The 18,950-nt window shown below is 35.7% G+C and overlaps 1 protein-coding gene across 4 annotated transcripts in view; it reads left to right on the top strand.

The window, feature by feature from the left end:
• Positions 1 to 18,950, top strand: part of LOC143253953 (uncharacterized) — an 86,019-nt gene that overhangs the window by 24,313 nt on the left and 42,756 nt on the right. For 3 of the 4 annotated variants that reach the window (XM_076508611.1, XM_076508607.1, XM_076508608.1), the window contains 2 exons: positions 1,402 to 1,472; positions 16,133 to 16,228. In XM_076508611.1, coding sequence (XP_076364726.1) covers positions 16,207 to 16,228 — 22 coding nt within the window. In that variant the 5' untranslated portion in view covers positions 1,402 to 1,472; positions 16,133 to 16,206. Of the gene's footprint in view, positions 1 to 1,401; positions 1,473 to 7,250; positions 7,389 to 16,132; positions 16,229 to 18,950 lie in introns of those variants that run through there. The other variant, XM_076508610.1, reaches the window with a different exon arrangement.

The following is an 18,950-nucleotide window of genomic DNA, read 5'->3' as shown; positions in this document are numbered from 1 at the left end:
AAAAAAAACCTTTACTTCATTCTTAAAATATTGTGAAAAGACTGTAATTTGCTAAAAAATACAAAAACTGGATTCCTGATGATTGAAAAAGTGTGTTATGCAGGTGTTTTCTTGCAGAGGCAGCATGAGATATTTGAAAATAGATGGAATAATGGACCAGCACAAGTACCATCATACACTGATCCTTCATGGTATGCTCAGTGGTTTGTGTATTATTAATAAAGGATTATATTACCAAGAAGATAATGACTTCAAACACTCATCCATCCTATGCATAAATTGCTTATTTAAGACAGAACTTGCTAGATTCATTCGAATGATGCAGTATCCTGCACACAGTCTCAGTCTCAACTCAACAAATCTGCAGTTTGACAAATCAAAAATTACTTTTAAAGAAACTTTATGTGACTGTATTAGAGATATTTGGAGTAATATCCCAAAGGACAGATTGATTAAATATGTTGCAACAATGCCTGAAAGACTGTCTGCAGTTATTAAACTGAAAGGAGAACACACAAAATATTAGTTGTTTACTGAATTCAAGTACTTCAGCTGAGTTTCTGTTGTACTAAATATGAAGATCAGTAAAGTTCTAATGTTTCACTTGTGATTTTATTCTACTGTTGTTGGTTTTTCAAGTGCCCTAAAATATAATTTTTGACTTTGTCCTGATACTTTTGCATAGTATTGTATATCACTTTTTAATCTACATGTAGTGGATTGTAATATGTATAATTTTATAGTACTGTACAAGAACACATTTTGATTAATACAAAGTATTTGCAACATGTAATGGTGTAGTCATTATGAGTGAAAATAAATAGTTGGTTTACTGTAATTTCAGTTTGGCTTAGTTCATTAGAAACATTTTTAGACTCCTGAATTTAAGTATACACAATTAAATATTTGCATATTTCAAGTAAGATTCGATTATCTATGATGCATTAGCCTTGTTCCATTTCCTATATTATTTCAGGTTAGTAAAGATTGCTTCAAGGTTACAACTGCTTTTTCTGTCTATTACAAATCTATTAAATATGTGATGTACTTAAAGAATTACTACAATAGATTTGGTGTGAAATTTTACACGTGAGAAATGTTCAAATAAAATATTCATGTACGTATGTAAACATAATGACAGTTCAATATAATGAAACTAAATGAAATGTTTTTTTTCTCTCCATATTTATAATATTATTTAATTACTGAGGTTTTATATATTTTTAAGAATAATTTTGCATGTAAAGAAACATGTTTCTAAAACTGGAACTTTCTATAAAGATAAACCTTCAAATAAGTAAAAAAAACAAATAAAAATTAAATAAATGAATGTTTCCTGTACACCTGTTGTGATTATAAATAGTTTGAATAAAATTTGTCATTGCTGGTATTTCTTTTCAGTTGAATGATTTAATGTTCACAAGTGGAGGTCAAGTACATTTATCAATTCCTCCTGATACAAGCTGGAGAAGGTAAGCTGTTTATCTTATTATATTTAGGTTTTTATCAACCACAATGATTTTTGTGAAGTATCTTTAGCTTAATTAGTTCTTTTTCCATTTGTTATAGGATATGAACTTAAGGCAGTAGCATAAGTAAAGCATATATCAAAACCATGCTTGTGATCAGTAGTTTAATCATGGTTTGTGTTTTGTTGTGTTTCATCTTGCATGAAAGTAATATAAAAATGTAGGAGATTAACTCCACGACCCAACTTTTATATATATAAAAACAATGATTAAAAAAAAAGAGTGACATACCAAAGAAAATCTCAAAAACGTCATCTATGAAATTCCGTGTTTCTGCAACGAAAGGTTGTTAACCTGCTCAGAATGGTGACTGCCAAATGAAAACTTCTTCCAATACAGGACTCATCTCCTCTCACAAGATTATCTGTTCTCATTCAGTGCTGCCCTTTATATATGAACTTCTCTCTTTACACATGCTACAAACCTTTTATGCTCCCTATTTGAATCAAATGATTCCAACACATGTCTGTCATGCAAATCATTATGCATCACTTCATCACCAATAGGAGTGTGACACATTCATGTGATTCCTTCTATATGCCTTTAACAAACTGTCTCTTGTATGGCAGTGCTGGTATTCAGACATATTCCTATGTTTGTTTCAAGTTTCACATTGAACATTAGTATATTTGTGAAGTGGTTTTCCTGTACAGTTTTTCCAAGTGTCTTAAGACTGTTTCTTCACTTTAATTTAATCCCAGTTTATTATCAAAGCATCATTATTTATAAGTTTAATTTTTGATTGACTCTTCTTGATGATGAAATCCAAAGTTTTTGTTCCCAATTTGATGATTACACCTTCAACTAAGTACTGGGCTACAGGTCTCAGGTATGGGGTTATCCAGCAGGAGATTTACCATATTTATTCTCAGAAAGATTGAACATTACTTGGGTGAGCTTCTATCTCCAGATTTCACCCCATTTCCTCCCAAACATTCTTAACCTGTTCAGGCTGATGAGGAATTGGATTGCCTATTTCTACCTCCTGATTTTGTTGTGCCTTCCCATCCATCTCCTGAAGATTCAGTTAGGCTTACTATGGTCTTCTTAGATTTCATTTCTCATTTATGTGATATTTTATCTCTTTCCTCTATTTCCTATGAACCACATCCTTCCTTGTTACATAACCAATCTTTATATCCTTATTTGGTTTTCTAACTATTCAGATATTCACATACATACTAACCAGTTTGTCTCACAATTAAGTAATGGGATTAGCATGTCTTGCCTGCCATGGGCTTTGGATTAAATTGCACTTGCATATCATCATGCAGACTGTCCTTTTCCACTCAAAACATTGTGAGTTTCTGTTTTGTCTGATTTGGTTGTAGTTCTTAAATGTCCTATAACTCTGGCACATGATCAATTTTCCTACCATTGTCTTACCCTCACAACTAATTAATGGTATTTACCTATCATTCATATCCTCTCCGAGGCTCTCCACCAAAATCCTGAGAGATTTGCTCATGATATATTTCTCTCTCCTTTCCTCCACATTAGCCCATTTTTCATCTGTGGCTCTGGCTTTGCATGTGTGGTTTCTCTATTGTTAGGATCTTCTAGATTGTAATGTGACCTTAATTCTCATTTGTTTACCTGCATTTCGTCTTCAGGATTTATGTACGACCCCATTTTTGTGGCATTGTATGGTTCTCATAGCACCTGAATCCTTTGACTAATGAGTTGCAGCAGTACAACAACAGTATACCCTTTCCTACCTTATTACTCATTTATCTCGGTCAGAGCCCAATATGGTACCTGTTCCAACTTCCTGATCTTCCCCTTTTCAACTCCTACTTGTCCCTCCTTCTCAGAGTGCCTCATCTCATAATTTTCTTTAATGATGTATGTCACATTGCAAGCAGTATTGGTGAACTACTCAGTGGATACATGTCTTGTGGGAACTTGACTTACCAATTCTTTCATCAGTTGCATCCTTTAATCAAAGATCATTTGATTCTTCAAGTTTTATCTGAAGGATTTGTGATCCTGTTTTTTCCCTACCTCTCCTATCTTCTATACCTATATCCTTCCCTCTGCCTTGGAACCCGATGACTAGCTAGCATCAGTCAGAGGTGGTTCAGAACCTACTATCTCAGCAGATCATCAAACTTGTTCTATGTACTTTACTTGGGTTTTGTTCCAGACTTTTTGTTGTTTCCAAGACAACCAGAGACTGGGGACCTGTCATCACTTTAACCAGTGATGTTGAGAAAATCCACTTGTAGAGAAATATATATGTAAAAATGGGTCATTTGGGTTGAGAAAATTTTTTACGTAGAGGAGTGAACAACGTTTCAACCTTCTTTGGGCAATTATATATTCAAACATCTAAGCCCACCCTCTACATTTTGACACTCAGTTACACAACCCCTTTCAAACATGTGATCAGCTTCCGGTCAGTTACCTCTCTCTCTTTGTGAACCTGATGATGACCAAAGAAGGTCGAAACGTTGTTTACTCCTCTACGTAAAAAATTTTCTCAACCCAAACAAGCCATTTTTACATATATACTGTCATCACTTTGTTCTGCCCTAATCAATTCTTTCAACAAACCCATTTTGCCATGTAGTCATTCCCACTTTGTGGTGTGTGATGGTTGTTTTCTCTGGGCCTGTGGAAGATCATTTCTTATCTTCACATTTCTATCTCAACATGGTCTCATCTGTATCTTCAGTTCTTAAATCATGGGGTGTTTTACAAGTTTTGTGCCCTATCATTCAAGTTTCTTTTTGCCCTTTATGTTTTCTGTCAGGTGGTCAGAACTTTTGCTCACCATCTTCATGATCTGGGACTGTAATTTCAACATTATTTGGACAACTGCCATCTTTGACTCATTCCAAACTGGAGTCAGCCAGCTATAATTGCTTACTGTTTCAAGTGGCCACTTGGATGGGCTAATTAATTGAATTGGAGAAATCCTTCCTTTGTCCTACCAAACAGCTCATCCATATAGGAGTTTTTTTTTGTACTTGTTCCAGTGTGGCCCAACCTTCTCCTTCAAGACTTAATTCCATGTATTGTCATTTCGGTACATGCTTTCATCTTCCTTACAAGATTCTATCGTTTTTGTGAATATGCTCTTTAATACATCATTAGTCCCCCTCAGTCATGTACACATGCAGTCTTTTCAGTGGGCTATTCGTAATTAATAAAACCTTGATTAGGATTCTCTGGGAGCTTCTATTTCCCTTCCTCATACCCTGATAGATAGTAAGTGATCATCCCACTTCCTCCTCCTCATCTGGATTTGCACCTGTACATGGATGCATCCCTTCAGGGCTGTAGTGCATGGTTCAAATCACCCGAGACCTCGTGGTGTCATTACATATCAACATCCTCAAGCTTCTCATAGTCCATCCTTCCTTTAGCTGGACATTGTCTGGTGGTGATTCATTCTGACAATTCTACAGTGGTAACACGTATCAATTACTAAAGGAGTATCCTGTCAAGATCTCTATTTTTGAATGTTGGATCTCCTATATTGGGCCCACATGCATCATGTTCATCTCGTTGCATGTCGTATTTCTAGTGCTTTCAATGTGATAGTGGATCATCCTTCCTGCCTCAAAAACATTTATTAAATGGAGTGTTCTTCAGATCCCCTTGTATTATGGTGGTTTTGTCTCTAGATTTTTCCCTGTGTAAATGCATTTATCACAACCCTCAATCACAAATTACCACTTTTTTGATCCCTGTTAATTCATCCTCAGGCTTTGACTGTTGTTGTCATCAGCCAGAATTTGGCCTGCAAATTCTCTTATGTTTATCCTCCTTTCCAATTACTTTATTGGGTAGTCTTTCTCGTCCATAACCACTCTTTGTTAAGTCCTTCTTACTGTCCCTTATTGGCTAGGTTAACCTCTTTTTTAACTTATTCCTCATGCTCCATAGTTCACCTTTCCCTTAAAACTTATTTCTTTCTAATCTTGTCTCTAGTGGTTAAAGGTCCAACTCATTTGTCATTCATGCTTCACATACACCTACCTGACCTTTCTAGCTTCTCCTTATTCAGATGGATTGTTACATCTTTCCAAAGACTTCAGCTCACCTTTTCTCTTGCTTCTCATTTTCGTTGGTCATCAGAAGAAATCCTAGTCAGGCATATAGATTACACCTATTACATTCATTTCTCATTGTTTACACCATATCTCAGTTTATTATTTGTCAGGTTTTTGTAATCCATCTGTTTCCTTTCTTCAAGTTTTGGTATGGCTTTGACTGAGTAGCTTTATATTCATGTTTTTTCTTCCTTTTAGGGCCCCTATAGCAAGTGATGCTTGGCCAGGTATTCTTTAATTAGAATCTACAAGATTACTTGTAGGTAAATAACCTTATGTTTACTTGCTACATAAACATGCCTGTTCTGGACTATCACCCATTGATTGTATGGGTAAAGCCATGCCTTGTATTGAATAAATCTGTATTGTCTTCTTCTTTTTAAAATAGGGTTTCATGGACACCTATTGCACTGTCTCAGGTGATGACATTTCTCTGAACTTTCCAACACATCTTCACCTCTCTTTTCTACAAGTGAAGTATGGGAGCCCTTAATACGTTACAGTTCTAAGCCAATGGGGTAGTTATCCATGGAGATGCTCTCCTGAATGGGTTCCACACAAATATGGTTGTAACCATTCATTGCAGAAATAGGTAGTTGTATTCTGTGGGTGTAGGTAATGTACTATACTCTAAGTAAGTGTTGCACAATTATAGTGTAGCGGAACATGAAATTGCAGTTTACCCATTCGATTGGGAGCTCTCATCCTACCCCCTACATGGATATTGGTACTCTGTGAATAGCTGTTGGATATAGAATAGAAAAAATCAACAGAAGATCTCACACGTCTCTATGATTGTCTGTGTTCTCCCCTTTGTTATACTCCATCTGTGTTGTGGGTCACAGTGGGGGTAAGGGAGATTGTTCTAGTTTTGTTCATTTTGCTATTCCTTGTTATATCTTATGCCAAGAATGTTATTGCTTTTCAGGTGGTTCTAGTCAGTTTTAGTATTGGGGGAGTTGATTTTTTTTTTAATACAGACATCCTTTTGATACTGGATATCAGGTCCCCATATTGATAGGTGTAAGGTATTAGATGTCCTGCTCAAGAGTTGGAGTGGTTCTTGATTTTCTATGGTCTCTTGAACTAGAGGTGAAGATGGTATGACTTTTATCCTACCCCTTGCATGGATGTTAGTTTCTAGCAACATGGGTTTTGGATATAGTTGACTTACTGAGTATAGTCTATTGCACCCCAGCCACTCTATGCCAAAGCACAAATCCATTGATTTACCTACTTTTGTACTATGTTGGATTGAATGCTATATACATTTCATGTTTGGGTTTACTATCCTGCCACATTTCTCTCCCACTTTGATATGCTCCTCTCTTCATGTTACACATTTAACAGATGAGCAAAGAGCATACCTGGTTAAGAAATGGTGCTGTTCCCTTCATAAGATTTTCAGATCTCTCTCTCATTTCCAAGGGTATCTTTTAGATACATTTATAGGTTACTTCAGTCATTCCCTTGCACCTGTCATTTGTGGATTTAGTAAGGTTCTAACTAATTTTGTGACAGGCAGAAGGTAACTACCATATTGAAAGTAATAATTTTCTTAAACTAAAAATGTGCTTGCAATAGATACTTACCTTCACTAACATTACCTACAATTTTTTGAAACTTTGCAGTGATAGTTCAGTAGAGGCATATAGAGAGAGTCACATCCATCATGTGAATGTGTCATGCCTCTGTTGATGGGGAAGTGACGTATGATGACTTGCATGAGAGACATATTAGAATCATTTAATTCCAATAGAAGGGTGGGGAGCACTCCATAAGAATCTTATAAAAGGAGGTAAGTACATATTAGAAATACTTTTTCAGTATAAGAAAATTATAACTTTTTTATGTGTCAGCTGCTGTTATTTTAATTGATGGTATAGGGTGGTCTTTTAGTGCAGGTTTTCTCTATGCAGCAACATGAGTATGACACATCATCAAGTAGATGTATGATATACAGGCATATAATGTTTTCTATCTGTTTTGGTGATATAGGATTTTTTAAAATTTCTTTTATTTGGTCACAATGCAGTTTTAGTATAAATATGTGATCCAGAAAGTCACTGAGATTGCCTTGCTCTGCTTATTTTAATTCTTCATTCTCTATAGTAGATAATATCTGTTTTTCCCAATGTGATTTTTGTGTAACATATAGCATCTAGATTGAAAGGATTAGAACTGTAATATCCTGTGCTGGCCAAGTTAACATTATTTAAGCTTGTATGTGCACTACCCGTGAAATAAAAAAGTTTTCAATGAAATATAAATTGGTAGGTATGATGACATCATGAGTAAATTATTCAAAGTAGTAAAATCTAAAATAAAAAAATATACCTTTCATAACACTGGTTTACAAAAAAATATTTTTTGTCTGAGGCAAGAATGTGAACAGGTGTTTTTTACTAATTTGGGTGTGCTGAATTCAAATTTATAAACAGTTTTGCTCTATCACCTCTAGTTTTCTGGCTTTTAAATAGTCTCATTTTAGTATATACAGAGTATATACATGCTTATTTCAACAGTTGCAGCAGCTTATTACAGATAAAACAGGATAGATAAAGAACATTGACGGAATAAATATACTTGGATGACACAATGTACACAATTCATAGTACTGCAGACAGTTAGAAGTGTGTTTTCTTAGATGATCTGGTGTATTTTGCCTCCAGGATGTCACGCAAGAGCATCCAGCAGAAGTCTCCCATCATGCTGGGGTTCCACTTGCCTTGGTAGTTGCTCTCCATCTTCGTAATGTCTTGGTGGAATCTTTCTCCATGCTCATCACTCACAGCTCCAAGGTTTGGAGGGAAGAAGTTGAGGCGGGAATGGAGGAAATGAATTTTGAGTGACATTCGGCATCCCATATCCTCATAAGTCTTTGGCAACTTCTCAATACAGGCTTGGTAATTTGGTATGCATGTGTTACCAAGGAAGCCACTACAGACTGACTTAAATGCTTCCCATGCTCTCAGTTCCTTTAAGGTAAGAAGCTCCTCAAAATCAGTATCCTTCAGCACTTCTTGGATTTGAGGTCTGACAAAGATGCCCCTTTGAGCTTAGCAGCACTGAGACCTGGGAACACAGTAGACAAGTGTTGGAAGGCAGCACCATATTTGTCCATGGCCTTCACGAAATTCTTCATCAAACCAAGCTTGATGTGAAGAGGAGGAAGAAGCACCTTCTTCATGTCAACCAGAGGATTCTCCTTGGCTGTGTTAGCCAGGAACGAAAGTGTTTCTAGACCCCAGTCTTTCTGCTTGTAATGCTGGGATACAGCTCGACTATCCCAGAAACAGAGAAAGCAACAGTACTTTGTGAAGCCCGCTTGCATACCCATAAGAAGACCAGTGACCTTGAGGTCCCCACACAGACTCCACTGGTACTGGTTGTACTTAACAGCTTCTAAAAGAAGCTCCATATTGTCATAGGACTCCTTGAGATGGACAGAATGTGCAGTGGGAATGCTGGGATATTTATTCCCATTGTGCAGAAGCACAGCCTTGAGACTTCGCTTGGAAGAGTCTATGAAAAGACGCCAGTCTGAAGGATTATGTGGCAAACCAAGGAAAGTGAACAAGCCAGGTACATTTGTGCAGTAGCACAACTTGTTTTCCATGTCGAAAAATGAAGCAAGGTCTTTGTTCCGATTCCTGAAACTGGTGATCCTTACATCTTCCTGGACTAGGTTCCACTGTTTAAGCCGAGAAGCCAAGAGCTCTGACTGCTGTTTTGACAGGTACAAATCACGAGCAAGGTCATTCAGGTGTTCTTGTGTGATCCAGTGTGGCTCGTTGCCACTTGTTCCTGAATAAGAAGAGTCAATATCTTCGGAAGAGATTGACTTGGCAGAATCTTCCCTTGGAGGCATTTCTTCATCTGATGAGGAAAGAAGATCCTTATTTACTGGAGGTGTTGGGACAGGAAGATCATTTGAATGGGGAACGGGTTTCATAGCAGATGGAAGGTTGGGATATTTGATCTTTTTTCTAGAAGATGCATTGAAACCAGTTATATTTGTTAGACAAAAATAACAATCATCTGCATGGCTTCGTGGCTCTCTCCAAACCATCGGGACTGCAAAGTTGAAAGCCGCTTTCTTGCCATTAAACCAAGCAGTTAGTCCATTGTAGCAGGGTTTACAACAGATGTGTGGAGCCCAAGATTTGTCCTGATCACCAATTTTACAGTCAAAATACTGAAAGTAGGCAGTTCTGAGGAGGGAAGTGATGGTTCGACGCTGTGCAACTGTCGTGAAGTCCCCACACACGTAGCAGAAAGAATTGGCCTTGTTGAGGCATCCTCGGTGTTTTGACGAGCTTGAAGCCATTGGAGAATCTGAAAAAAAAACAAAATAAATTAAATCATATGTAAGGCAATAATAATTATGTGCGTCATTGGAAATTGTAATACAAATATATACCCAAAAGATTGTGTAACACAATTGTCGAGGGACACCAACCTCCTGCGCTGACTGCCAGTGCACTACTGGCTGTTGATTGAGACGCGTGTTGGCTACGCTTAACTGCCAAAATCCGTCTTGATATATAGCTATATATATATATATAATGTAATGCTATCACTTACATTTATTGCATAATAACTAAAAAAGAAGACATAAGTCACACAATATTAGAAATTAACCCTGAATGCATATACGCCTTTATGTACAGTATGTGTACAAAATGTACAGTATGCATATCTAAAAAACTAGAGGTGATGAGTAAAAACGGATTTCAAATCTGAATTCAGCACCCCCAAATTAGGTTAAAACAGCTATTTTTGTGCTTGCCTCAATTTCTTTGTAAACCAGTGTTATAGCTTTACATCATATTATATCTGACCACAGTGCCATTTTGGCAAAACTGTTGGCTACAAAATGATGCTGCACCTTGGTCTCAAAATGATGCAAGGACTATTCAGTTCTTTAAACACATACAATTATGAAATAAAGGATTTCTTAAACTCTGAATCCTGAAGGAAGGTGTGATTAATAATAAATTTTATGGTTGCTCAGTCATATCTTCAGCATCTTCCATGTGTACATATATTTAAGTAAGCTCTTTTGTTTGTATGTATAGATTTGCAGAGCAATTCTATTGGCATATGTGTCTCAATAAAAGCTTTTCAGTGGATTTACTAATGCAGAAATAAACTAAAATAATTAATCTTTGCATGCTTCATTAATTTTCAAACAATTATTTGAACCTTATTAAACATGGAGAAATGTTCTGTTATACATAAATATTATACCTGCAAATATATTAAAATAGCAAATTCACAAATCTTTTCATATGTTCATTTAATTAATTTTAGGATATATAGTAGAAACTTCAGTTGTTGAAAAATGATCTACTATCCTTGAAGTCAGTTGGTAGACCACTCATTTTGTGTATGAGATATCTCAACTTCAATCCAAGACCATGTCTACCTTGAATTCATCGCAAGGAGTTATTGTTCAGAGGGACTTGAAGAACGTCCCAGAGTCAGAGATTCTTGCTGGTCTCTCCACTCAAGGAGTTTCTTCAGTGAGGCACATCTCCACTGGCAAAGATGGAGTTATACTGCCGACAAATATCCTCGTTTTGACATTTACATCACCATGTGCAACTGCCACCATCAAGGCAGGTTATCTAATTTGCAGGGTATGGCCGTACATTCCAAACCCTCTTTAATGTTTCCAATGTCAGAGGTTTGGCCACTCAAAGATGTTCTGTCGTGGTTCCGTGACATGTGCTCGTTGTGGTGGCAAGGACCACGATGTCTGTGAATGTCACACGGACCCACATTGTGTCAACTGCAATGGTTCCCACCCTTCCTACTTTTGTTCTTTCCCAAAATGGTTGGAGGAAAAAGAGGTGCAGCATTTGAAAACAACCCATAACATTAGTTATCCTGAGGCTCGGAAATTGCTGTCCGCCACTCCATCTCGGGCATATGCTGCTGCACTTCGTTCCACAACTACAGTGGGAGTGCAGACAGATCTCTCTGTACCTCCAAGAGAATCGTTTTCAAAACAAATGAAAAGCCTTTTGACCTCCATGGTTAAAAAGGTTGATGAATCAACTTCTACACCCATCTCTGTTTCTCCCATACAGTCCAACAAATCTCAAGATCCACATCCTTCAGTTTCAAATACAGGCATTTCTTCTGATACATCTTTTTCTCCAACCCCACGATGCAAAACAATCATTCGTTCGTGTCTTTACTCACTGGAATCCCCTTCCAACAACAAAGACCTGCCCCATTGACCCAGGGCAGGATCCATGGAGGTCGATAGACCGCCTCCGAATAAGGACAGTAAGGAAAAAAGATGTGGTCATAAACAGAAGGGTTCTCCAGCCACTTCACCTACCCGTCATTAAAAATGGCCACCTTGATACAATGGAACTGTTGAGGTTTACGTTCTAATCTGGATGATATCAAAACACTGATTGCTTCCTACCATCCTGTATGTCTTTCCTTACAAGAAACATTTCTAAAACCTGCTGATACAGTCACCATTCAGCAGTTTTCTCTGTACAGAAACGACAGGCTGTGTGATGGATGAGTACATGGAGAGGTGGCACTATTGGTTGATCAGCATGTGCCCACCCTGTCTTTGTCACTCAACACACCCTTGGAGGCCGTAGCCATCCGTGTTTCCTTGGGTCATACCATCAGTGTTTGATCTGTCTACCTTTAACTATCTTAAACAGTTTTAATATGAAACATGTAGCATATTTTAATAAAAAGAGTATCTTAGAAAAGTCAAATTGACTATATGTTCTTTAAAAGAGAGTCAACACAAGGCTCATCAGATCTCACAACTGAGATAAGTTTTACATGTGTATCTATAGTGATAAATAGATGATTCTACATTATTATATTCATCTCCCTTTTTCTCTTCATTATTCATTAATCCCGATTGGAAGGACCCTCTTTTATTTACTGAACATCTTTCGAACAACCTTTCTATTCCAATTTATATGAATGGTTCAAAATCAGGTGACTCTGTGGGCTCTGCCATGGTTTGTTGCAGTTTGATGGTTGCACGTAGAATCCCCTCTACAGCTTCTGTGTTCACTGCTGAACTGTACGCCATATCTCTTACCCTAGATCATATTGAAGCTGAGTAGTACTCCGACTGCACTATTTGTGCCGACTCCCTTAGTTCTCTGCTGGCCTTGGTATCACTTCATGTTGGCTCACACCCTGTTCTCGCTGATATTCAAAACCAACTGGCCTATTTCACATTAGCATCTACTTCTATCCAGTTTTTCTGGATACCAGGCCATGTTGGTATTTGCAGGAATGTGCTTGCAGACATTGCAGCTAAATCTATCTGCTCTGGCACTGTCACCACTATGCCTATTCCGTACATGCACTATGGTCCTATATTCAAGGCTTGGCTACGTGCCAGCTGGCAGTCCACTTAGAGTGAGCAACATGACAACAAGCTTTTTCAAATAAAACCCTATATTGGGCTTTGGCCATCTAGCTTTTGTAAGGTTCGGAAGGAGGAAGTTGTTCTAACTAGACTACGCATTGGTCACAGTTTTTTTAACTCATTGTTTTCTTTTATCTGGAACTGATGCACCAGTGCATAGTTTGTGTAACACTCAAATCACTGTAAGCCACATTTTAATCACTGATGTTCAGAAACCCCACTTGTAGTGAAATAAATATGCAAAAAACAGCTCGTTTGGGTTGAGAAAATATTTTACATAGAAGAGCGAACAACGTTTCGACCTTCTTTAGTCATCGTCAGGCTCACAAAGAAAGAGGTAACTGACAGGAAGCTGACCACATGTTTGGAAGGGGTTGTGTAACTGAGTGTCGGAATGTAGAGGGTGGTGTTAGATGTTTGAATATATAATTTATTTATTTTATTATATTAATATAGGTATAAAAGTGTTCCTTTATATTGGTTTATTTTGGGTTTAAGTTGTTGTATAAGTAAGGCTTCTTTAATTTTGCATTTGTTTATGTTTGTTTCTTTATTTAGTATTTGAGTGTTTTCTATGATTATGTTCTGTTTATTTGACTTGCAGTGTTCGAAAACGTGTGAAGGTGACTTTTTATGTTCTTTGAATCTGGTTTCCATTTTTCTACTTGTTTCTCCAATATAGAAGTTGTGGCAGTTATCACATTGTATTTTATAAATAATGTTGGTGTGGTGTTTGTCAGTGTAGTTTTTACATAGTATAGACCTCAGTTTTGTGCCTGGTTTTTGAATAAATTTGGTATTAACTGGAATGTCATATTTTGTTACTAGTTTTTGCCAAATGTTGGTTATTTGTCTGCTGATGTCAGGAATATATGGTATGCAGCAGTATATGGTTTCGTGATTTTTTTATTCGTGAGATATATTTACTTTTGTTGGTTGATTTTGCTTTCTGTCTAGGTGTGTGCGTATAATGTTTTCTACGATTTGTAGAGGAAACTTATTGATGTTGATGAAGTATTGTTTTATTTTGTCTAATTCATCGTTAATTTTATCTAGTGAGCATAGTTTTATGGCTGTGTTTATTTGATTTCTTAGTATGTTGAGTTTTTGTTTTGTTTCATGTGCTGAATCCCAAGGAATGTATAGTCCAGTATGGGTGGTTTTTCGGTGGATTTCTGTTTTGAATTGTGTGTCGGTTCTTGTAATTTTGAGGTTAAGAAATGATATTTGATTGCTTTCTTCCTGTTCACATGTGAAGTTAATGTTGGGATGTATAGAGTTAATGTGATTGAAAAAATTAAGTATGTGTTCTGTAGATTTGAATCCTGCAACAGTGTCATCTAAATATCTGTACCAGTATAGTGGTGGATGTAATGCTGTGTTAATTGCTTGTGTTTCAACTTGTGTCATAAAAATATTGGCTAGAACTGGTGATACTGGGTTGCCCATGCTTAGGCCATTTGTTTGTATATAGTTGTGGTTGTTGAACATGAAGTTTGTCTTTATCGTGGTGAATTCTATGAGGGTTGCTAATTGGTTGCTGGGAATGTCTCTAGTTGGGTTAGGGTCTCGGATATAGAGTTCTAAGGCTATCTTGCAGGCTTCAGTGGTTGGAACTTTTGTAAAGAGGGATATAACATCAAAACTGGCCATTAAGGCTTTATGATTAAGTTGATTTAGATTAGACTTGAAATTAAAAGAGTCTTTGATGAATGAGCTGGTTGATGTTACATATTTGGAGAATGCCCATGCTATGTATTTACCAAATTTGGTAAATTGCTGTTTTGTTTATTCCTTTGTTTCCTTTCATGAATTTTACTACATTTAATTTACTTTTACCTTTTTACAGGATATTTGGCTAATTTTTATTACAATTTTGCTATATGTCTTTTAACACTTTTCTTATTTTACCTTTTGATAATGGCTGTTGTGACAACATAACCCGGAATCAGGACTGGAAAGGCCAACTTCAGGTAACTGATGGTGGTTCTTGAACTTACCTGTTAGTCTTCCTGGCAGGTTATGATCATTACCATTTTGCTAGAGAAAGTCCTTTACAACTTCTCTTACTCTGCTTTCTCTCTTAACATTGTAGACTAAGTGTCAACATTGGTTTTATGCTTTTTGTTTTTCAATGATGTTTTGTTTTACCTTCATTTCCTTTTATGTATTTTACTACATTTAGTTTATTTTTACCTTTTCACTGGATGTTTGGCACAGATAGTCTAGCTGCTTTGTGCCATAAAACACTAAATCAATAAATCAATCATACGTGTCACATACCTCAAAATTGCATGTAACTAATAACCTCCACCTGTACTTCATTGTGTCACATGCTTATAAAATAGTTTTTAAAATCTCTTACTTTTTCTAACTAAACGAAGTACGTGAGTTGAAAATGTTAAAAATAGACGTGTGTTACGTGTTCTGAAGATCAGTGTATTTTCGTTATCATGTTATGAACCCTAATGTTAAATTCACTAAGTTTTAGTGGACATAAGATTGAGAAACATAGAGTTGAGCACCACCATTCCAAGAAGATTACTTGATTTAGTGAAACCAGCTTTTCTGATAAACATTTGAAAGTATGCTTGTTACACAACATTTGACTGACATCGTTAACAGATAAGTTCTAAACCTATGCATTATTGTATGTTAAACTAAACAAGTATGCTTTTATGCTTGCCTCTAAGTCACAAAAAGTACTAGCCTTATTTTTGCGTGTTATTTGAAATTATTGAAATTATTTGCATAAAGTTTAAAAAATATTAAACCGAGATTTTAAACATCAAGGTGTAATTACTATTCTGTTAATATACTAGTCTTTTTAGAGAGAGTTTATAAATTATATTTTGGTATTTGTAATCATTTCTTACGAGCTGTTCTATCCTTCTGTCTAGTTTTGGAGACGTTTTAAACTACATGCTAAATTCTTCATTGTGTCTCAGGAGTTCAGAAGAGTTTTATATGTCTAGTGAGAACCAAGATTATCCCACCTAATCATGTATCACTGTTTTTTATATTTCTCTCAGGGCTGCAATACCATCTATATATAAAGAATCATTCTTATCTTACTCCACATATTCAACTTCTTGTTAAATTCTATTTTTCAGGACAAATTCTGACTCAGCTCTACATCACAGTGCAACATATTTTCCCAGAAAACAGTCCTGGAATACCCATACCAATGACTTCAAAATATGAAACAAGTAAGGATTCTTTGAAAGGAAAAAATTGAATGGAAGGAAATCATGTTTAAGGTTGATTTTATCTGATAGATGTGAACTTTCCATTGGCTGCTTGTGAGTTACAAAGTATAACATTCTAAATTCAATTTGTGTTGAATTTAGAAATAAAGTAATACTTTTTTTTTTAACTTCTGAATATTTACATTTACCACTATTTCTTGTATAATGATCATTTGTAAAACCACCAACATGTACTCTTGAAGACTTGCATCAGGTATGCTGTCAATCATTATAGAGTAGTACTTTATACGTTTAATTTTTAGAATAATTACATTAGCATTATCTTTTGAAAGCATCTGTATTAGCTAATTCTGGACTTCAGAGCTCACATAATTACAATTTGTTTCATTGTTTATGAACCTACAAATATATTTATTCAAAACAGGTAAAAGTTGACCACCAGGTCTACTTATTTTAACAAATTTCTCTTTCTAGGGTGATAAAGATTAACAGCTCCACAAAACAATTTACTTCTCTTTGCTAAATGCATAGTAAATATGCCTATTCTGCCATTCAGCTTCAATTAAAGTTTAAGCTATATTATTTACTGTAGAATTTGTTTTCAACCAGAGTTTTAAGGTATTTAATAAGATATTCTGTATACAGTATAAACTGCTTTTTTTCATGAAGATCTAGTCTTTTATTATTATATTATTAGGAATAAAATCCTCGATCACTCAGCTGTATTTTCTTGGCATTAATCAATTTAAAAATCCAAAACAGAATATTGCTTATTGTTTTAAGAATGCACCATTTATGGTACCTTTTTCTTATGTGAAATATTGTTATCCTGTGAGAACTATCTTCCAGACAGAGTTTTTTTAATTAAGTAGTAGAAACTAACTAACTTGTGCAGGTCTAATTTTAACTTGTACAGATCAGTATTTTATTAATTATATTTTATATCCATGAATTATTATCAAAAATTTCATGTTCTAGTATCTTTTTATTAACTTTATTAATTGTTACTTGAAAATATGGATATGTCTTTTCTGCTAATTCAGTTTCCATTGCTTTGCTCTACTTTTCACTTTTTTCAGTTTAGTGTTAACTGTTCTTTTTTATTCATGTGCTGGGATTTAAAGAATGTGTAAATGGTTCTTTTTCTACATTTGTTGGCTGCATCTGATTGCTTTCTGTTTGTTTTTTCTTTCTTTTGCACTAGATGTGTATTTTCATAGTTATACAATATGTTTTATTTCTCCTTGTTAAGTTATTCCTTGGTTTGAGTTTTTACTTGGTTGTTTTCCCCTGTTATTGAATTGCCTTTATTGCTTTCTAAATTACTGGGTTTTTTCATGCACTGTAGTTCCCTTTCTACACAATGGACTTTTGTTATTTTGGGTGGATCTTGAATGTGTTACATTTTGCATCATATATAATATTACTAACTTATTTCTGAAATGATAGTTATATTTCATGGGTTGTTAGGTTCTTATACAAAACATACCAAAACAGTAATCTTAGTACAACTTATCCAAGAAACATACAGTTACAAAATGATACATCACCTCTGCACACAGAATAGCTTGATTCCTTGTATTTTTGCCTATGAAATTTGGATGCTACTAACGTTGAGTTAAATCCCACCTGAAAATCGTGTTTAATGAACTGCACCAGTATATTTATGATGATAACTCTCCACTAATATAAGAGGGTGACACAACCTCCTTGCACAGTAACACCCCTTAATCACTTGTGTGCAAAACAACTTCATTCTTTTCCTCGGAATCATATCAAGAGGTGTTTATAAAAGTATTGTCCATGTACATGAAATTTGCAGTAGATTGTGTGAAAAAAAAATCACTGATTTATTTTACAAATAAGAAGAAACATATTTTTCTATCTTACCCATTATGAATTCTCCATTTGGTTCCATGACATTGACAGTGTTCCTAACATGGGACCTGTTGTTACTAGGGGGCTTTTTGTCTGTGGAGGATATGACAGCTAGTGTTTGTTGTGTTATAAGTTCCTTCATGCACCCTAACCTGTTTAATTGAAGTTTCTTTGCACCAGTTTGATTATAATGTGGATGATGGTGAATTTGACAGGCTGTTTTGCTAACAAGATTTGCTCTTGTCACAGCTTTATATATGGAGGAAATTCCTCATTCTGTCCATCTCTTCTTTTACATGGTTTAGCAGGAATTTTCTTTTCTTTGTCTTTCCCTTTTTATTAATTCCTTCTGTGCTTCACTACATGAAACCCATACTTAAGACTACTTTGTTTTTACTCACCTAACATTAGGGTCCCTGCAGACTTATTTTGCAAACACCTGCACATCTATATTTTTTATCCTAGCTTACCACCATTATTTATTTCCATTCCTTAATTATCATTCTTTAGAATTTCTTTAACCTGTTTGGGGGTGTTTTTTTCTCTTTAGTGCTCATTTTCTGTGTCTTGGTCTCTTCCTTACCATCCTCCTATGTTACCTCTCCTCACTTCACCTGATATCGGAAGTTTTATAGAAACATTTGTTGTCTTCATCAGCACCTACTTCCTGTACTCTCTCTCTTCTTACATGGTTCCTCTGCTGTTGGGGATACCTCCTGTACATTTATCCTTGTGATCTTTGTTGGGCTCCATTTCTTTGCCCTAAGGTTTTCAGAGGTGTTCTGACCTACTGTTTACAATGGTTTCCTCATCTTTCTCAACCTTACCATTCTGTCCTTATTTC

Source organism: Tachypleus tridentatus, chromosome 6, assembly GCF_004210375.1.
Source record: "Tachypleus tridentatus isolate NWPU-2018 chromosome 6, ASM421037v1, whole genome shotgun sequence".
Classification (NCBI taxonomy): domain Eukaryota; kingdom Metazoa; phylum Arthropoda; class Merostomata; order Xiphosura; family Limulidae; genus Tachypleus; species Tachypleus tridentatus.
The sequence above is the reverse complement of the archived record's forward strand: the minus strand, read 5'-3'. Positions and strand labels throughout refer to the sequence as shown.